The sequence below is a fragment of the Myotis myotis genome, unplaced genomic scaffold, assembly GCF_014108235.1.
Source record: "Myotis myotis isolate mMyoMyo1 unplaced genomic scaffold, mMyoMyo1.p scaffold_m19_p_45, whole genome shotgun sequence".
NCBI lineage: Eukaryota > Metazoa > Chordata > Mammalia > Chiroptera > Vespertilionidae > Myotis > Myotis myotis.
Genome location: NW_023416352.1, coordinates 498,671 through 519,228, shown reverse-complemented (window position 1 = coordinate 519,228; position 20,558 = coordinate 498,671). Strand labels below are relative to the sequence as shown.

At 52.4% G+C, this 20,558-nt stretch overlaps 1 protein-coding gene across 3 annotated transcripts in view; it reads left to right on the top strand.

Moving 5' to 3' along the window:
- The first annotated feature begins 7,965 nt into the window (after nucleotides 1-7,965).
- Nucleotides 7,966-20,558, top strand: part of AP2A1 (adaptor related protein complex 2 subunit alpha 1) — a 32,047-nt gene continuing 19,454 nt past the window's right edge. For 2 of the 3 annotated variants that reach the window (XM_036307133.1, XM_036307131.1), the window contains exons 1-3: nucleotides 7,966-8,179; nucleotides 19,702-19,770; nucleotides 19,889-20,031. In XM_036307133.1, the coding sequence (XP_036163026.1) occupies nucleotides 8,113-8,179; nucleotides 19,702-19,770; nucleotides 19,889-20,031 (279 nt within the window). In that variant the 5' untranslated portion in view covers nucleotides 7,966-8,112. Of the gene's footprint in view, nucleotides 8,180-17,305; nucleotides 17,352-19,701; nucleotides 19,771-19,888; nucleotides 20,032-20,558 lie in introns of those variants that run through there. The other variant, XM_036307132.1, reaches the window with a different exon arrangement.

The window sequence follows — 20,558 nt, the reverse complement described above, 5'->3', positions numbered from 1 at the left end:
CCCCTTTGAAAATATATATATTTTTATTGACTTTAGAGAGGAAGGGAGAGGAGAGAGAGAGATAGAAACATCAATGATGAGAGAGAATCATTGATCGGCTTCCTCCTCCACGCCCCTGACTGGGGATCGAGCCCGAAACCTGGGCGTGTGCCGTTGACTGGAATCAAATCCTGGACCCCTCAGTCCGCAGGCCAATGCTCTATCCACTGAGCCAAACCAGCCAGGGTGAAAATATATATATTTTTTATTGATTTCAGAGAGGAAGTGAGAGGGAGAGGGAAATAGAACCATGAATGATGAAAGAGAATCATCGATTGGCTGCCTCCTGCACGCCCCCTACTGGGGGATGGAGGCCGCAACAAGGGGATGTGCCCTGGCCTGGATTTGAACCGTGACCTCCTGGTTCATGGGTCCACACTCAAGCACTGAGCCATGCTGGCCAGGCAGTTTCCCCTCTATTTTAAGACATAGTCATGTCAAAACAAAACAAAACAAACAGAAAAAAAGACAGTCATGCCTTGGAGAGTGTTGCTGAGTTGGTTGAGCTCCATCCCATGCACCGAGAGGCAGCAGGAAGGGGGTCCAAAATGGGTTACCCCAGTCCTTGCTTTTCATCACTGACTATTTCTTGTCAATCCCTTGTGGCCTGCAAAATTTCTGTTGAGAAATCAGCAACAGTCTTATGGGAGCTGCCTTGTAGGAGACTAACTGCTTTTTTTATTTTTATTTTTTTAAACATATTTTATTGATTTTTTTACAGAGAAGAAGGGAGAGGGATAGAGAGTTAGAAACATCGATGAGAGAGAAACACCGATCAGCTGCCTCCTACACACTCCCTACTGGTATGTGCCTGCAACCAAGGTACATGCCCCTGACAGGAATCGAATCTGGGACCCTGGAGTCCACAGGCCGACGCTCTATCCACTGAGCCAAACCAGCCAGGGCCTGCTTTTTTATTTTTAAGATAAATGTCTTTTTAGAATTTTTAAAAATTATTTTTTAACTTTTAAAAATGTATTTTTAATTTTTTTGTTTTTTTTCTTTTTAAATGTCTCTTTTAAAAATATTTTTATTGATTTTAGACAGAGAAAGGGAGAGGGATAGAAAGATAGAAACATCGATGAAAGAGAAACATCAATCAGCTGCCTCCTATCAGGGATCAAGCCTGCAACCTGGACTTGTGTCCTGACCAGCAATGCCCTCCTGGTTCAGGGGCCGATGCTCACCCACTGAGCCACACTGGCCAGGCTGACCTTTTGCATTTAATTATGATGTGTCTTGGTGTGGGCCCCTTTCGGTTCATCTTGTTTGGGACTCTGGGAGCTTCCTGACTTGTACGTCTCTTTCCTTCACCAGGATAGGGAAGTTTTCCATCGTTATTTTTTCACATAGGTTTTCCATTTCTTTTTCTTTTTTTTTTTATATATATATTTTATTGATTTTTTACAGAGAGGAAGGGAGAGAGATAGAGAGTTAGAAACATCAATGAGAGAGAAACATCGATCAGTTGCCTCCTGCACACCCCCTACTGGGGATGTGCTCGCAACCCAGGTACATGCCCTTGACCGGAATCGAACCTGGGACCTTTCAGTCCGCAAGCCGACGCTCTATCCACTGAGCCAAACCGGTTTCGGCAGGTTTTCCATTTCTTGCTCTCTCTTCTCCTTCTGGCACCCCCATGGTGTGAATGCTGATATGCTTGAAATTGTCCCAAAGGCTCCTATACTATTCTCTCCTTTTTTTTTTCTTTTTTAAAATATATTTTATTGATTTTTCACAGAGAGGAAGGGAGAGAGATAGAGAGCCAGAAACATCAATGAGAGAGAAACATCCATCAGCTGCCTCCTGCACACCCCCTACTGGGGATGTGCCTGCAACCAAGGTACATGCCCTTGACTGGAATTGAACCTGGGACCCTTCAGTCCGAGGCTGATGCTCTATCCACTGAGCCAAACTGGTCAGGGTAACTATTCTCTTTTTTTAAATTCTTTTTTTCCTTTTGCTGTTCTGATTGGGTGTTTTCTGCTTCCTTGTCTTAAATAAATTTTTTTTTTATTGATTGATTTTTAGAGAGTGAGATAGGAAGGGAGGGAGGGAAAAAGAGAGAGAGAGAGAGAGAGAAAGAGAGAGAGAGAGAGAGAGACATAGATGACTGGTTGTTCCATTTATTCGTGCATTCATTGGTTGATCTTGTATGTGTCGTGACCAGGGATTGAACCTGCAACCTTGGCATATCGGGACCATGCTCCCACTGACTGAGCTACCCAGAAAGGGCATCTTTAAAACATCTGGTTGGATTCTCTGCTTCCTGTACTCCACTGTTGATCCCCTGTAATGCATTCTTCGTTCCAGCCCATGTATTCATTTCTGATTGGTTCTTTGTTATGCTTCCTGTCTCTGTGTTTATGTTTCTGATCTCTTTAGATTCTAGCGTTCATCTTCTCTTCCTGAAGCTCACTGAGCACCCTTATCGCCAGTGTCTTTGAGCTCTTGCATCTGGTGGACTGCTTGTCTGCATTTAGTTGCGTTCTTTTCCTGGAGCTTTGTCCTGTTCTTCCATCTGGGACGCGCTTGTCTCCTCATTTTGGCGGCCTCCTCGCGTTGGGTTTTATCTATTCGGTAGAGCTGCTGCTTCTCCTGCGCTTGGCCTAAGGCAGTAGGTGTTTTGTCGGGTCCAGCGGCAGAGCCTCCTTGACCACCTGCGCTGGGCACTCAGGTGCAGCCCGCCTGCCCCTCCTGCCATGTGGGCTGCGTCCACCCTCCTGTTGTAGCTGAGCCCTGATTGCAGTTGGGACCTCAGTGGGAGGAGTTTATCCTCGCAGGCCCATTGGCTGCGTGGACTGGCTGCCACCATCCACTGTGAAGGGTAAGTTGTGCAGGGGCCCACCCCACTGGTGCCCACTGAGTGTACGTACCCCTTGAGAGTGTCACTGGCGGAGGCAGTTGGATGGTGCTTCAACGTCCAGCCGGTGCACTGGCTCTGGGACCCCCTGGCGGCGCAGGCCGAGCTCAGTGGGAGGGGTTACTTACCCTACCAGACCGCTGTACCGATTTTTCGGTAATTTCCACGCAAAGCTGGAATATTGGCGCTAGATGAAAGGTAGACCTACTTTCTACAATGTCTCCAAGTTCCATCTTATTCTAACCGCTTGTTTGCATGTCATTAAGGAGGCCCAGGTATAGGGGACAGTTAGGTTCAGGGCCTCAGGTCTGGTAGGATTAAATCCCTAAGTCAGGAAGTCCTCCCCAACTCAGGGGACCCTTGCACTGAGACCAGAAGGCCGAGGGGCAGCCATAGGAAAAGCTGGGGTCGGGGTCGGGGTGTGGAAATGTGTCTGGAGGGTCAGAGCGGCCAAGAGGAGACCAGTGTGGCTGGGGCCTTTAAGCCGGGAAGGACACGGCTGGTCGATATTGGAAAAAGCTCGCTGGGTGCCTGTGAAGGATGAACTGCGGGCTGCTAGGAGAGCAGTGGGGAAAGCAGCAATGGATGTCATTACAAGGTTCCGGGCAAGAGATGATGGCGGTGGCGACCTGCCCAGGGTGAGGCAATGGCGATGGAGGGGCATGACGGGCTGTGGGTCTAGTCTCGCCTTGGTTTGGGGTGAGGGACAGGTGGCGTTCTGGCAAAGTGATTGGGTGATTAATGGAGGGCAGGTTTGCCAACATGGGAAAATGGGGTGAATCCATTTTTTTTTTTTTCTTTTTCTGGAGAAAATCAAGAGTTGATCTGCTCAGGTCAAAGTCTTAGAACAGCGGTTCTCAACCTGTGGGTCGCGACCCCTTTGGGAAGGTCGAACGACCCTTTCACAGGGGTCGCCGAAGACCATCGGAAAACACATATATAATTACATATTGTTTTTGTGATGAATCACTATGCTTTCATTATGTTCAATTTGTCACAATGAAATTGGGGGTCACCACAACATGAGGAACTGTATTAAAGGGTCGCGGCATTAGGAAGGTTGAGAACCACTGTGAGGGGCTTCTGGGGTCCCCTCTTAATGCTCTGTCTTACACCCAGAAAGGACTTGCCCAAACCTCATTTAGACCCCCAAACGTGGACTTGTTCATTTCCTGGTCTTAAAACTTAGCAATGGGCCAGCCCCTGAGCCCCAGAATGGTCTTGCTCAAATCCAGTCCTATAATTTTATGCTGTCACAGCCAGATTTAATGGCTCATGGCTACTGAACCCTTGCAATATGGCGAACAACTAAGATGTGGTATAAGTAAAAAAAACACTGACTTTTAAAGACAGAAAAATAAGAATGCCAAATATGTGGAAATGGTCATATTTGGGCACATTGGGTTAAATAAAATGTTATTAACATTTATTTCACCTTCTCTTTCTTTTCTTAAAAAAATATGTTTGTGCCCTAGCTGCTTTGGCTCAGTGGATAGAGGTCGGCCTGCGGACTGCAGGGTCCCGGGTTTGATTCCGGTCAAGGACACATGCCTGGGTTGTGGGCTCGATCCCCAGTAGGGGACGTGCAGGAGGCAGCTGAGCAATGATTCCCTCTCATCATTGATGTTTCTCTCTCTCTTGTCCTCTCCCTTCCTCTCTGAAATCAATAGAAATGTATTTTTAAAAATAATTTAAAAAAATACGTTTTTACTGATTTTAGAGGGAGAGAAAGGGAGAGGGATAGAAAGATAGAAACATTCATGAGGGAGAAACGTCCATTGGCTGCCTCCTGCATGCCCCCCAGTGGGGATAGAGCTCCCAACCCCTGTATGTGCCCTGACTGGGAATCGAACTGGCGTCTTCCTGGTTCATGGGTCGTTTCTCAGCCAATTGAGCCACACCAGCCAGGGCTCACCTTTGCTTTTACTTTAGAAAAATATGTTTTTTTTTTTTAATATATTTTATTGATTTTTTACAGAGAGGAAGGGAGAGAGATAGAGAGTTAGAAACATCGATGAGAGAGAAACATCGATCAGCTGCCTCCTGCACATCTCCCACTGGGGATATGCCTGCAACCCAGGTACATGCCCTGAACCGGAATCGAACCTGGGACCTTTCAGTCCGCAGGCCGACGCTCTATCCACTGAGCCAAACCGGTTTCGGCAAGAAAAATATGTTTTTAGCCTGGCTGAAACATATGTTTTTTTGATTTTTTTTTTTTTAGAGAGAGGAAGGGAGAGAGAGAGAGAAACATCCATGTAATACACACTGATGGGCTGCCTGCTGCATGCCCCCTACTGGGGAGCCAACAGGTAACGGGGCATGTGCCCTCCCGGGGACCTTCTGGTGCGTGGGGCGTCGCTCAACCAGCTGAGCCACACCGGCCAGGGTGTCACCTTCTTTAAAAATGTTGCTGGAATCAATGGGAAATGGTATCTGTGGTTCCCACTGTATTTCTCTCAGCAGGCGCCGCTCGAATCCAACTGGGGTAAAGTCCACCCACCCGCACCTGCCGGTGGCGCCATGTCCGCCCCCACACAGGGTCACACAGTCCCAGGCCTTCCAGGTGAAAGCCTCCTTAATCTGGTTCCCGGGTAGACCTCAGAACGCTTTTGCCTTAGGCCCTGTCTTTCAAATTAAATTTGGCTACTTCATGGGCCCTGGACAGGGTTGGGAGAGGACCGAGTTTCCCCATCGACCCATCGACCCACCCCCAAACCCCAGAGGCTCTGGGCAAAGGGTGGGAAGAGGTGGGTGAGAGGCAGGTGGAGAGAGGAGGCGGGGAAGGGGTGGCTCCCCCCCTTTCCTGTTCTTGGGATCTGGATGCCTCCTTTCACGTCCCCCATAAAGCAAACAACTCAAACTCCACTACTAATATCTATAATTTTTTTAAAAAAATGGTGCTGTCCTCAGGGAGAAAGTGCTTTCTCCCGTGTCAGGAATGGACTCCTCCCGTTCTTGAGATGCTTACTGTATCTTTCATAAAAAGGACTCTTTTCCTACCCTGGCTGGTTAGCTCAGTGGTTAGAGAGTGGGCCCCGCAGACTGAAGGGTCATTTCCTTGGTTCCATCCCTGGCCCCGGTTCAATGTCTCTCTCGGTGTTTTCCTCCCTCCCTCCCGCTCTCTCTCTAAAGATCAATGGGGAAAATATCTTCCAGTGAGGATTAAAAAAATAAAAATAAAAATAAGAAAAAAAAGGACTCTTTCCAACTCGAGGTCCTAATAACTCTCGTTGTTGTTACTGTTTTTAATGGGGCGGGTCTCCCGCCAACCATTATTAGGAATGATCTCTCTTGGTTACTAAAGCAGCTGAGCCACGTCCGTCTTCCTAGAACCCATAATTGGACGTTCCCAGGAACGAGGACACTCCCCCAAAGCCTCATTCCAAGAATACCAGGCTTTGGAGATTAGAAAAGGATGGTGGGTGGGGTTTACATCCTGTGGTGACAGACGTGGACTCTTCCCGTACCCTTTGCCCCAAATTTCTCAATGGCCCCGGGGCGGTCCAGTTCCGGAGGCCTTGCCTTCCCCAAAGGGGGTCCCGGGGACTCAACACAACGGACCCCCCTATTACTTCCTTTTAACCAGCGTTGTTCAGTACCAGGTCTCACTCTTTTTTTTTTTTTTTTTTTTCAAATATATTTTTATTGATTTTTTACAGAGAGGAAGGGAGAGGGATAGAGAGTTAGAAACATCGATGAGACATCGATCAGCTGCCTCCTGCACACTCCCCACTGGGGATGTGCCCACAACCAAGGTACATGCCCTTGACCGGAATCGAACCTGGGACCCTTCAGTCTGCAGGCCGGACGCTCTATCCGCTGAGCCAGACCAGTGAGGGCTCAGGTCCCATTCATGCTGAGGAGCTCCAAGGCTGGAGGAGGAAGAGGAGACTCACAATTTTGACTTGCTATCTGTGTAATGGCGTTATGATTTGCAAAACAAAAAAATAAAAATAAGAAATAAGCATTGTATATTGAGAAGTGATGAAAAGCCAAAACGTACTGTAAATCTGGCTGACCCTTCCTGGCTGTGTGACCTTGGGCAAGACAGTTAACCTCTCTGGACCTTAGTTTTCGCCTCTGCTTAATGCAGCGGTTCTCAACCTGTGGGTCGCGACCCCTTTGGCGGTCGAACCACCCTTTCACGGGGGTCGCCTAAGACCATCCTGCAGATCAGATATTGACATGACGATTCATCACAGTAGCAACATGACAGTGATGAAGTAGCAACGAAAATAATTTTATGGCTGGGGGTAAAAACATGAGGAACTGTTTTAAAGGGCCAGCAGGTTGAGAACCGCTGGATATGAATTGGCTGCTTCCTCGGCCCTGGGACTCTCCGTCTCACGAAGTTACGTGGGGACTTCTCAGCCGCCAGACAGGGGAGGAGGCGGGGACAGGGACCTCTTCTTGGAAGAAGACTGAAGGAGTCGTGGGTGGAGGAGATTAGGGAGAAAGGGGAACAGACAGACGCTTGCGCAGTGAACACCTCACGCTTTCTCGTCCCTCCCACATCCTTCTCTGCGGCAGGGAATTGCAGGCGGCGCTCCACCTATCCCAGCCCAGCCGAGTGACACCCTCCCTTAGCCACCTTTCATCGCCCTCCTCCCGCCCATATAACCGCCCACTCGGGGGCGGGACTAGGACGGACACGGCGAATCCGCGATGCCTGCGGGGGCGAGCTCCTCGCCCATTGGCCTCAGCCGACGCAAGTCTCACCTCCTCGAGCCCGCTCCCCCCGCCTTCCTTCACGTCAATCCCTCGCTTACGGGAGAGCGCCCTGATCCAATCACTGCCGGACCCGGCCGCGCGGAGGGGGCGGGCCCACCGTACGTAATCGAACTCCGCCCGTCTCTTGGGCAACGCCTCCTCCCAAACGGAAATAGCGGGGCGCAGGACCAATCGCAGCGGCGTGCCTTTGTCCTGAGGCCAATGAGCGAGGGAGCGAGGGAGAGCCCGCGTGTGAGCGGCAGTAACGTGAGCCAATGGGCGGTGAAACCTCAGGCGGCCGAGGAGAGGGGAGGGGCTGGGGGCGGTGCTGCGGCCTTCCAGCCCGCCCGCCCGCCCGCCAGCCCGTCCTCCCCCCCGCGGCGGCCGGCTCCGCTCGTTGGCGTTGCCTGGGGTCCTTTTCCTCCCGGTCCCCGCCTGCTTGCCCCCGCTGCGCCGTGCCCAGCCGGGCCAGGCCTGGAGCCGACACCACCGCCATCATGCCGGCCGTATCCAAGGGCGATGGGATGCGGGGGCTCGCGGTGTTCATCTCCGACATCCGGAACTGTGAGCGTGCGGCCGGGGGACCCTGGAGGCGGGGAGCGATGAATTGAGGGGTTGGGGGTTACCTTGCCTGGGGGGTAGAAAACCATGGCGGTCGTGGAGGGAGAGGGTAGATAGGGCCCCGGGGGAACTTCGAGGTGGGGGAGTGAAGGGGCTTAGGGTGCCTCTTGAGGTGCCTACACGGAGTGGTTAAGAGACGCCCGAGAGGGTCTTAAAGGTGAGGAGGTTAGTAAGGTTCCGAGGATGGGGGCATAGCGGTGTCCCCGGGAATGATGGGCTGGGGGTCCTATTAGACTGGGATCCCTGATGCAGATAGAAAGGGAAGGCGGTGCATGGGTGTGTGTCGGGGGTACCCCGTGGAGCGATCGGGTCGGGGTCGGGGGAGTTGGGGAGGGGGAGGCCAGAAGGGACTGGGAGGACATAAAACCCTGGAAGCCCAATGGGGCCGTGCTCGAGGGCCTGGGTGAGAGGGTGTCATAGAGGGAGGGGGCTAGATAGGTCACGGGGCTCTTGGCCAGGGCACAGAGAGCGCCCGGGAGGGACAGAGAGTCCTAGGGGCCTGGGGAGGAGAGATGGGAAGGGGGAGGACTGTGGCGGGACCCTGGGGCAGGGTCGAGGGGCTCCAGGATGGAGGCTTGCTCAGGAGGATGGAGGGCAGTGGAGAAGGGGCTTGGAGGGTGACTGAGGCGAAAGGAGGGGCTCAGAGGGCACCCAGGGGAGACATTGCCCGTGGAGAGGCTTGGGAGGACCGGCGACAGGGAGCTGTGGGCCTGGGAAGGAGAGGACACCGTCAGGTGCGGGCCCAGGGGATGTTCCAGAAAGGGGAGAGAGCCAGGGGGCCTTAGGGGTTTGTGGGGAAGAGGTCTGAAGAGCTGGGGGTCGGGGTTGGGGGTGGGGGAAAGCCTGGGCTCGGGGTCCAGGGAGGCGGACAGTCTGGAATCTGGAGCCTGACCACGGCAATATGGGGACAGCCAGCGCCAGCAGGAAGGACTGTCGAGGTGATGGGAGGCCTGGTGCCAAGTCAGCTCCCAACTCCTCGCAGCAGGTGTTGGTGCTGGGAGCTGTCAGGAGCTTCCCGGACTCTATGCGCGTGGCCTTGGGGCCGGCCAGACCTGGGTTCGAGGGCTGTCACCGCCCAGCCGGGTGACCTTGAATGAGGGACCTCACTTCTGTTTCCTTATCTGCCAGGAGGGATAAGGCTGTCCCCACTTTGCTGATGAGGGTGTTGTGATGATGTATGTAGACGGGGCCTTTCCCGCATTCCAGGCACGAGACAGATCTTTGGCTATTGTTCTTGTTTTGCTGGGTCTGGAGCAGTGGCCCCTCTTAGGTGCCCAGGGATTGGCTTAGGGTTTAGTAGGTAATGGAAAGGTCTAGGATGCGTTAGAGCTGGTGAAAAGGAGGGGTGGGAACTGTTGGCATCAGGTGGAGGAGAGATGTTGTGGTTGTTATGAAAAGGGGTGGAGCTATGAGGGGTTTGTGAACTCCGTGGGGGGCCAGCTGTTAGAAGCAGGTGTGCCTTGCCCTAGCCGGCTTGGCTCAGTGGATAGAGCGTCCGCCTGCGGACTGAAGGGTCCCAGGTTCGATTCCGGCCAATGGCACATGCCTGGGTTGCGGGCTCGAACCCCAGTACGGGGTATGCAGGAGGCGGCTGATCAATGATTTTCTCTCATCATTGATGTTTCTGTCTCTCTCTCCTTCTCCCTTCCTCTCTGAAATCAATAAAGAAATATATTTTAAAAAAAGAAAAAAAGAAGCAAGTGTGCCTGCATTGCCTCTGATACCTGCTAGCCATGTGACCCTTGGCAAGTCACTTAACCGCCCCGATGCTCCGTTTTCTTGTCTGCAAACCCCAGCATAACAGCATCTTACCTTTGAAGGTTCATTCATTCAGTTGACAAGTACTTTAGACCCCTGGTGTGCCAGACTGTTCCAGGGACTGGGGCTACAGCATGAGCAAAAACCCCTGCCTTCGGGGGCACCATGGCAGGAGGGAGATAGAAAATAAACACAGATAACTGGCAATAAGTGACACAATGTCACACTGTGAAGAAATATAAGGAAGGGGGGAGCAGGAGGACAGGGAGCTCGGTGCAGGCCTCCCCGAGATGGCTCCCTGCAGACATCTGAGTGGAGACTGAGTGAGGTGAGGGAGTGAGCTCTGTGGTTTTGGAGGAAAGAGGGGTCTAGGCAAGGCAGCCGTGCATTCGAAGGTCCTGAGGCTGCGCACGCTCAGTGTGTGTTCACTTCAGAGTGCGGGGGCCTGTGTGGCTGGAGCGGAGGGTGGGAGCTGAGGGCAGAGAGGGGACGGAATGTGTAGGGCTTTGTGGGTCAGTGATACCTTTGGCCTTTCTCTGAGTGAAACGAAAGCGGCGGCAGGTTTTGAGCACAGGAGGGACATGAGCTGATGGATATTTTATTTATAAGAATTCCTTTTAAAAAGATATAGTTTTATTGATTTCAGAGAGGAAGGGAGAGATAGAAACATCAGTGATGAGAGAGAATCATTGATCAGCTGCCTCCTGCACGCCCCACACTGGGGATCGAGCCCGCAACCCAGGCATGTGCCCAGACCAGGAATCAACCGTGACCTCCTGGGTCATAGGTCGACGCTCAACCACTGAGCCACGTCGGCCGGGCCTATTGATGTTTTAAAGTCATTCCTGTGGCCTCCGTGAAGAGCACAGACTGGAGGAGGTGTGCGTGGAAGCAGGGAAATAATTAGGGGGCTGTTGCAGGCATCCAGGTGTGAGATGGTGTTGGCTTGACTGGGGTGAGAAGGAAATGTGGGGAGATAGTTAGGTCTGGGATCAATTGTGAAGGATTTGCAAAGGGATTGAATGAATCATGGTGGTGGAGCAGGAAAGAGAAACCAGGCCAGTGTCACTGCAGGACCTGAGAGGGAAGCCAGAGGACAAAGGGGAGGTCGAACTTGGGGGCACTGGAGGTGATTTCACCAAATGCTTTGGGGCTTCCTCTTGTCCTTCCTTTTCTCAAGTATGTGTTGAGTGGCTGGTGTGTTTCAAGCCTTATCATGGGTGCTGGGGACATTGGTGAATAGGACAGACTTGTCTGTGCCCCTGTTAAGGAGACAGGTACTGCCCCCAAAATGCAGCTGTTCTTGTCACACACACAAATAAGTTGTATACAGATGTTTATGGCTGATGTTTCCACAATTGCCAAAAAGTGGAAATAAGCAACCCAAATGTCCATGGACAGATGATAAACAGATGTCCCGCCCATGCAGTGGAATATTATTTAGCCATTAAAAAGGATGACGTACTGATAGATGCTACAACATGGGTGCACCTTCTAAGTGAAAGAAGCCATATACACAAAAGTGTAGGCTCCCATGTAACTGACATGTCCAGAACCGGCAAGTCCATAGAGACAGAAAGCAGATTAGTGGTTGCCTGGGGCTGAGGATCGTGGAATGTGGAGCGACTGCTAATGAGCACAGGATTTCCTTTTGGGGTGAGGAAAACGTTCTGGAATTAGATGGTGCTGATGGTTGCACAACATTGTGGATACGCGAAAGACCACTGAATTGCACACTTTAAAAGTGGTGACCTGGTCCTAGTCGGCTTGGTTCAGTGGATAGAGCATCAGCCTGCGGTCTGAGGGGCCCAAAGTTCAAGTCCAGTCAAGGGCACATGCCTGGGTTGCAGGCTTGATCCCCAGTGGGTGGCATGCAGGAGGCAGCCGATCAATGATTCTCTCTCATCATTGATGTTTCTCTCTCTCTCCCTTCCTCTCTGAAATCAATAAAATACATTAAAACAACAACAAAATAAAGCGGTGACCTCTAGATTATATCTTCACTTTTTTCCCTTTTAATCCACAACTGAGGATACATGTTTCTTCTTCGTTTTTTTTTTTTTTTTAAATATATTTTATTGATTTTTTACAGAGAGGAAGGGAGAGAGATAGAGAGCTAGAAACATCGATGAGAGAGAAACATCGATCAGCTGCCTCCTGCACATCTCCTACTGGGGATGTGCCTACAACCCAGGTACATGCCCTTGACCGGAATCGAACCTGGGACCCTTCAGTCCGCAGGCCGACGCTCTATCCGCTGAGCCAAACCAGCCTCGGCCATGTTTCTTCTTTTAAAGTTGATTTTTAGAGAGGGAGGAAGGGAGAGAGAGAGAAACATCAATCCATGCCTCTTGTATTCGTCCTGACCAGGGATTGATTCCTCAACCTTTTGGTGTCCAGAACAGTGCTCCAACTACCCGAGCCACCTGGCCAGGGCTATGCCTCAATTTTTTATTTTTTAAAAAATATTTTAATGATTTTTTACAGAGAGGAAGGGAGAGAGATAGAGTTAGAAACATCGATGAGAGAGAAACATCGATCAGCTGCCTCCCGCACACCCCCTACTGGGGATGTGCCCGCAACCAAGATACATGCCCTTGACCGGAATCGAACCCAGGACCCTTCAGTCCGCAGGCCGACGCTCTATCCACCGAGCCAAACAGGTTAGGGCTACCTCAGTTTTTTAAGCGGAAAAATATTGTACCTGTCCTAGGTCCCGTGAGGGAGAGGGCCTCAAAGTTGAGGGAATGGAGCTGATATCTTGCTCAGACTGTGCAGCAGTTAGGCGGGCCCAGGGAAGTGGAGAACTGGGGAGGCATAGGGCCAGCAAGTGCAAAGGTCCTGGGTCCCAGTCGAGACTCAGTTAAGCCTACGACCTGGGGAGTGGGGCAGAGAGCTTGTCCTGGGAGCACTGGAGGGTTTCAAGCAGGAGGGAGGGAAGAGAAGGGACGAGGGAAGAAGTACTGCTCAGCAATGAGCAGGTGAGGAGGGCGAGGAGGCAGAGACATCACGGGAAGGTCTGAAGAGCACAGTGGAGTTCAGAGAGGAGATCTAGAGGGAGATGAAGGGCAGGTTCAGCGGAGGGCCAGGAAGGGCAAATTCTGCAGATAAGAGAGGTTGAAGCTGGGTGCAGCCTGAGGGTGTGGTCCTGGCCTGACAGCGGGAGGAGAGGGGGGACTTATCTGCCTGGAGCTCCCGGGGCTGGGGCTGGGCTGCCACCTCTCCCGTCCCTCCAACCCTGAGGCGAGCTTTTGAGGGAGTGAATGGGGGGAAGGGTGCTGAGCAACCCATTAGGGCGCATCCCACTCCACATTGTGGCCCATTCGGCCTGTGACATCTCCCCCAGCCCCTGAGCACGGGCCCTGGTCCGATCCTCCTCTGGATCCAGTCTGCCCACTGCAGGAGCTGGCCCACCGGAGTCCTCAGGAGATATTTGCCCATTGACTGACTGACTGACTGAATGAATGAATGAATGAACAAATGAACTGACCTTTACTGAGCACTGATTGAGTGCCAGACACTGTTCTTGGTGATGGGACCACAGCAGGGAACTAAAGCCCCTCTCGGTGGAGTTCCCATTCTAGGGGGGAGATGGACCAATACACAAGTAATTATATAGTATCCAGGTGTCCACACAGGTGGCATGGGTGCTGGAGGGAAACGGAGCAGGGAAGGGGGGTGTGGGAACAAGCTTAGGGATGGTGCTCTTGTATTGTCTGGTCAGAGAGCCTCTGGCTGAAAAGGTGATGTTTGGAGCAAAGAATCAAATGTAGTGGGTGAATTGGGCCGGCATAGAAGTGGAGGAGGGCATTCTGGGCAGAGGGAACAGCTTGTGCCAAGGCCCTGAGGCAGGACTGTGCTTGACGTGAAGCTAGAGGAGGCTGGGGGACAGGGTGGGAGATTGGTCAGAAGTGGGTGTGCGGGGCCTGGGGGCCATAGTCTGGACTTAGCTTTTACTCTGAGGACAATTGTAGCCAGGAGAGATTTGGAGTGGAGAAAGGACAGGATTGGACTCAGATTTTTACAGACTCCCTCTGGCCACTGTGCAGAGAACAGAAAGAATGAGTCCTAGTTTGGTGGTTCTCCAGCGTTAGCATACCATCCCCTTCCACCCCCCCCCCCCCATACACACACTGTCAAATTCAGCACCTCCCCCGTGCCAGGACTGCTCCCCACCCTGTGGACCCCCCAGGAGTGGAGCAGCCACACCTCCCTGCCGTGGGGGACCTGATGTGATCTGTTGAGGGTTCGCAGATCGGCATGTGCACCCTAATGTTAGGCATGTGCACCCTAATGTTAGGTGGCAGCTCAGGCAGGGCCCGCAGCTGCCTTCCAGCTGGGGACCGACAGGGTGTGACTTGGTTGCTCAAGGAGAATTTTTTCTCCCTAAGGGATGGTGATGACTGTGATCACATGAGCGCAGTCTAACCCAGTAAAACAAACCAGTGAAATGAATTTTTATACATTTTATTTCTCCCAGTGTGTGCAAGACATTATGTGAATGTGCAATCGATAGTTTTTAAATGGTTAATGAGACAGTTCATGCTCCTTTCTCAATTCAAAGGCTGCATTTTCAGTGGAAACACTTGCTCTTGACTAAGAATTCATAAAATGTAGCCCGGCTGGTGTGGCTCAGAGGTTGACCTATGAACCAGGAGGTCACAGTTCAAATCCCGGTCAGGGCACAAGCCCGGGTTGCAGGCTCCATTTCTGGACAACTACTGTTCACGAGGTAACAATGTTCCATCCATACAATCCTGCCCTCATGGGTCTCCCACACAAGTCCAAGCAGCGCTGGGTCCTCAGAGAGGATTCTGGGAAATGACGCTTCCTGACTCTGGACCACCAGAGTAGGGGGTGTGCAGGTGGCAGCTGATCAGTGCTTCTCTCTGATCATTGATGATTCTATCTCTCCCTCTCCCTGAAATCAATAAAACCATTTTTTTAAATAAAAGTTCATAAAACAGATTCATGGGGTACTCAAGTTCCAAACATACTTTCTCAGTAACTGAATTGAGGATCGGTTTTTCAATTTACATTTCTTAAGAGTAAATAAGATTAGGAATTCAATCCCTCAGCCACACTGGCGTATTTCCAGCACATGTGGCCCGTGGCTCCCGCGTTGGACAGCGCAGGGCCAGCATGCTCTGAGCCGGATGGTGGTCCAGAGTCAGGAAGCGTCATTTCCCAGAATCCTCTCTGAGGACCCAGCGCTGCTTGGACTTGTGTGGGAGACCCATGAGGGCAGGATTGTATGGATGGAACATTGTTACCTCGTGAACAGTAGTTGTCCAGCCGCTGTGGACGCTTGCAGTGACAGGGACGGTGACCTCAGTGAAAGTGCTTTGGTTCCCTCCAGCGTAGAGTCAGGGCTGTTAGGATGCTTTTGGTGGCAGCGAGAGACCCGCCCCTGGGCCTTTTCGGCTTAAACCCTCACCGGCTTTATCTCCCGTAACCAGAGCCTCAAGTAGGGCATATCCTCAGCACAGTCAGCAGTTTCCCGCTCTGGTCTGTGGCAAGAGGGTGGTCTTTTCCCACCCCCATGTCCCTTACAGCCATCGCCGCAGGCGGAAGAGGGACCCGCACCCCCCCATTGCCCCCCGTCCCCTCAGAACACCCAGGAGGGGCCAGCTGGTCTGGCCGCGCCCTCTGTGCTAGTCTACAGGCCCTTGCACAGGCCGGTCCTCCTGCCCAGAGCACACTTGCCCTATTTCTACCTGGTCCATTTTAGCCTCATCTTTTGTTGATCCTCACCGGAGGATATTTTTCCCATTGATTTTTAGAGAGAGTGAAAGGGAGGGAGAAGGAGAGAGAGAGAAACATTGATGTGAGACACACATCAATTGGTTGCACCCCACAAGCGCCCTGACTGGGGGCGGGGAGCAAATCTGCAGCCCAGGTACTTGTCTTTGACGGGGATTCAAATCTGAGACCCTAGTACATGAGCTGACACTACCACTGAGCTACACTGGCCAGGGCTTGCCTCATCTTTTGATCCTCAAATCCCAGGAGCAGCTGCCAGCCGCCCAGCCCCGTTGTGCTGGCCTGTGTCACAGTCCTCAGAATTGCCCGTCAGCCTCCTTTGCATCCGGGGTCTCTAAGCACAGGGCTGCTGTCGCTTATCTCTGAGCCTCACCCAGGAAATGTTTGAAGATAAAGGAAAACCTTTTCTTTTTATTTATTTTTTAAATGTATTTTATTGATTTTTTTTTTTTACAGAGAGGAAGGGAGAGGGATAGAGTTAGAAACATTGATGAGAGAGAAACATTGACCAGCTGCCTCCTGCATACCCCCGACTGGGGATGTGCCTGCAATCAAGGTGCATGCCCTCGACCGGAATTGAACCTGGGACCCTTCAATCCGCAGGCCGACGCTCTATCCACTGAGCCAAACCGGCCAGGGCAGGGAAACCCTTTTAAATGCTTGCATGCGTCCTGTGATGGTGAGCTCATCCCTTGTCGCTGACTGGTCCTGGATGTTAGAAAGTCTTTGCTTCCATTAGCCCATTCTGTCACCCCTGCCTGCAGCCCCTTTACCCAGGGGGCACCCCCTTAGCCGCACTCATGCGCTGTCTCTGGGCACCGGGCTGTTTCTTGCCTCTGACCTTTGCAGAGGCTGCGCACATGGCTGATGCTCTCCCTCCAGGGCTGCAGCCCCTGCTCCTTAGAGACCCGATGCTCTGTTTCCTCTGTGAATTCTTCTTTTTTTTTTTTTTATTAAATATATTTTATTGATATTTTTACAGAGAGGAAGGGAGAGGGAGAGGGATAGCGAGTCAGAAACATCAATGAGAAAGGAACATCGATTCAGCTGCCTCTTGCACGCCCCCCGCTGGGGATGTGCCCGCAACCCAGGTACATGCCCTTGACCAGAATCGAACCTGGGACCCTTGAGTCCGCAGGCCGATGCTCTATCCGCTGAGCCAAACCAGCCAGGGCTCCTCTGTGAATTCTTTTTAGTAAAGTATATATTATGCGGAAAGCAGTACCAAAGAGCTGTGGGTACTTTAAAGACTAAAGAAAACACACACACACACAGGCATATTCTTTACACGGTCTTTAAGGTATCCATGTCTGTTTGATGTTGCCTTCGGTATCATTGAATACATTCCTACAAAAGTATTTTACATGTAATTTTAATATGTAAGTATTTTGTATACACATGTACATGTATGGAAATAGATCTCCCGAAAAGGCCCACAGATCATAAGTGACCAGCTTGGCGAATTTTCCCTGATTGAACACAGCCACGTAACCGGCCCCCAGGTGCGGAACCCGCATCCCAGCCTGGCTCCCCGCACCCTCCCAGCCCTCTCTGCTCCCAGGGATGGCCACCGCTGGGCCATGCAACACCATAGGTTCGTTTTGCGTGCTTCTCGGAGCTTTTAATAGAGGTGTAAGTGAAGGCCAGAGAGGTCGCTAGCCTCGAGAATTTAATTGCCGTGCAGACATCCGTCTATCTGTGGTCAAGTTTACTCAGCTCCTTGGTGATATGTGATCCATTTATGAGAGATTGTTTCTCCTAGTCCCTACAGAATAGTTTTAAAGCAGCATGGGAAGCAGGTGCGGCCATTCTCAGGGTAGGACTAGCACAGCATGCGAAGTAACTTTGAGGGGCTGGCGTGGGCCCTTGGTGGTCACTGCCCCACCCTGCCCCCAGAGGGAGGCGCTGTCCTAGCCTCCCGGCCACCCTGAGCAGGTACTCCGGGCGGAGTTCTGGGCGCCCTGGCTGGTGAACTGCTCCTGAACCCTCCTCATCTTTCACAGCCTTCCTCAGATGTCCTCACCTCCGCCAAGGCCTGGCGCTGCCCGCAGCCTCCATCCCTGCACATCTCACCCGGGAGTGGGGAGGAAGCCCCCTGCCTGCGCCCACCAGGCCAGGGGTCCCTGAAATGGATCCAAAGTACCGGGTCCAACGGGGTCCTGGGTGCCCAGTGTAGCCCCACGCAGGCCCGGCCCCCAGGGCCTCAGGAAACGTGTAATTAATAAATGAAGGATCGGATGGCCTCTGGGGCCACAAAGGCCAATTCAGACTCATCATTGAAGGGCTGGCCCTGTACCTCCCGCGTCCCAGAGACCTCCCACCCTCACCTGCGGGCCCTCCGCTCCTTCCTCAGGCAGGGAGGGGTCACCCCACACCTCATAGGGCCCTTATTCACATCTTCATGCCTTTTCTGAGCTCAGGCACTCAGGGAGCCCCTGGAACATGGGGTTGCTACCCAAAGTGGCAGATGCTGATCCTGTTTTCAACCAGCTTCTGGTCGGGTCTGGGGGACAGGTGGACCCAGACACCCATGACATGTACCCCAGGAGGTGACCGGGCTGTGTGGGAGCCCAGGGGGGCCCCGGGACAGTGCTGAGCCACACCTGTGGCGGTTACACCTTCTCCCAGTGGCCACTTAAAAAAAAAGGTAGAAAGAGCCTGGCCGGTGTAGCTCATTGGTTGAGCATCGACCTATGAACCAGGAGGTCAGAGTTCAATTCCTGGTCAGGGCACGTGCCCGGGTTGCTGGCTTGATCCCCAGTGGGGCGTGCAGGAGGCAGCTGATCAGTGAGTCTCTCTCATCATTGATTGATGTTTCTGTCTCTCCCTCTCCTTTCCTCTCTGAAATCAATACAAACATAAAAAAGGGAAAATTCATTTTAACAGTATATTCATGATACCCAATATACCCCAAATATTGTCACTTCAACATGGAATCAGTCTTTTAAAATTTTTTTTTTTTTTTTTTAGATATATTTTATTGATTTTTTACAGAGAGGAAGAGAGAGAGATAGAGAGCTAGAAACATCGATGAGAGAGAAACATCGATCAGCTGCCTCCTGCACATCCCCCACTGGGGAAGTGCCCACAACCCAGGTACATGCCCTTGACCGGAATCGAACCTGGGACCCTTCAGTCCGCAGGCCGACGCTCTATCCACTGAGCCAAACCGGTTTCGGCTTTTAAAAATTTTATGAGATAGTTTGCTGCCCCCGCCCCCACTGTCTTCTAAATCTGGTGTGGCCCTGCCGCTTACAGCCGCCTCAGTTTGGAACAGCTACGCCCCAGGTGCGCGCGAGTCACCTGGCTAATGGCTGCAGGGAGCACTCAGCACCCAGGGGTCTGGCCTTGGCCTGCTGACTGGGTCGCAGTGGGACCTTCGTTGAATTGGGAAGCTGGGGGAGGACCAGGTTTTCAGGAGACGCTGAGTGGGGATGTGTAGGAGTGAGGATCCTGGGGGACAGCTAGAAGCCAGGCAAGCCATTCATTCATTCATTCATTCATTCATTCATTCATTCATTCATTCATTCATTCCTTTAGCAACCCGGGCACGTGCCCTGACCAGGAATTGAACTCCTTTATTCATGTTGGGGCCTAGGGCCAATTAACCTGGCTTTTTGCCAGGCTGTGCAGGGGTAAGCAGAGCCGTGGGTGGGGACAGCTCTCAGGAAGAGTATAGTCAGGGGCCGCTGTGAGAGGAGGGAGTCAGGGGTGGCCCTGAAGTGTGCGCCGGGCGCCTGCTCTGCGTTGGAGAGACCAATGAGCCTTAGTGATCACTTCCCTGAAGCTTCCAGCTGGAGATGGGACCCAGGCCTGTCCTCCGCCCCAGGGCCCGAGGCCCCATGGAGAGTTTGCCCTCTAGCTTCGAGGGCCCTTGCCAAGGAAAGTGGGGCAGGTGGCTCCGCTCCAGGACCCTCACCCCCAGCCCTGCCTTCCCTCCCCAGGTAAGAGCAAGGAGGCGGAGATTAAGAGAATCAACAAGGAACTGGCCAATATCCGCTCCAAGTTCAAAGGTAGGTGGGGGTCTGGACTCCTGGGTCTGAGAGAGGAGGGGGCTGGGACTCCTGGGACTTGGCACGTGTGTTCCTTCCTCATTTTTGCCTCCCCCTTTCCTCCTTCCTCTGGCCCCAGGGGACAAAGCTTTGGATGGCTACAGTAAGAAAAAGTATGTCTGTAAACTGCTCTTCATCTTCCTGCTTGGCCATGACATTGACTTCGGGCATATGGAAGCCGTGAACCTGCTTAGCTCCAACAAGTACACAGAGAAGCAGATAGTGAGTCTGGGGAGGAGGGGCTGGGGGCCTGGACCCCTGGGTCTGAGGGAGGAGGGGCTGGGGGCCTGGACCCCTGGGTCTGGGGAGAACGGGCTGGGGGCCTGGACCCCTGGGTCTGAGGGAGGAGGGGCTGGGGGCCTGGACTCCTGGGTCTGGGGAGGACGGGCTGGGGGCCTGGACTCCTGGGTCTGAGGGAGAAGGGGCTGGGGGCCTGGACTCCTGGGTCTGAGGGAGGAGGGGCTGGGGGCCTGGACTCCTGGGTCTGAGGGAGGAGGGGCCTGGAAGTATATAGACTCTAGGGCAGCGGTTCTCCACCTGTGGGTCGCGACCCCTGAAAATACATCCTGCATATCAGATATTTACATTATGATTCATAACAGTAGCAACATTACAGTTATGAAGTAGCAACGAAAATAATTTTCTGGTTGGGGGCCACCACAACATGAAGAACTGTATTAAAGGGTCGTGGCATTAGGAAGGTTGAGAACCATTGGACTAGGGTATGAGAGTTGGGGCCTAGGGCCAAT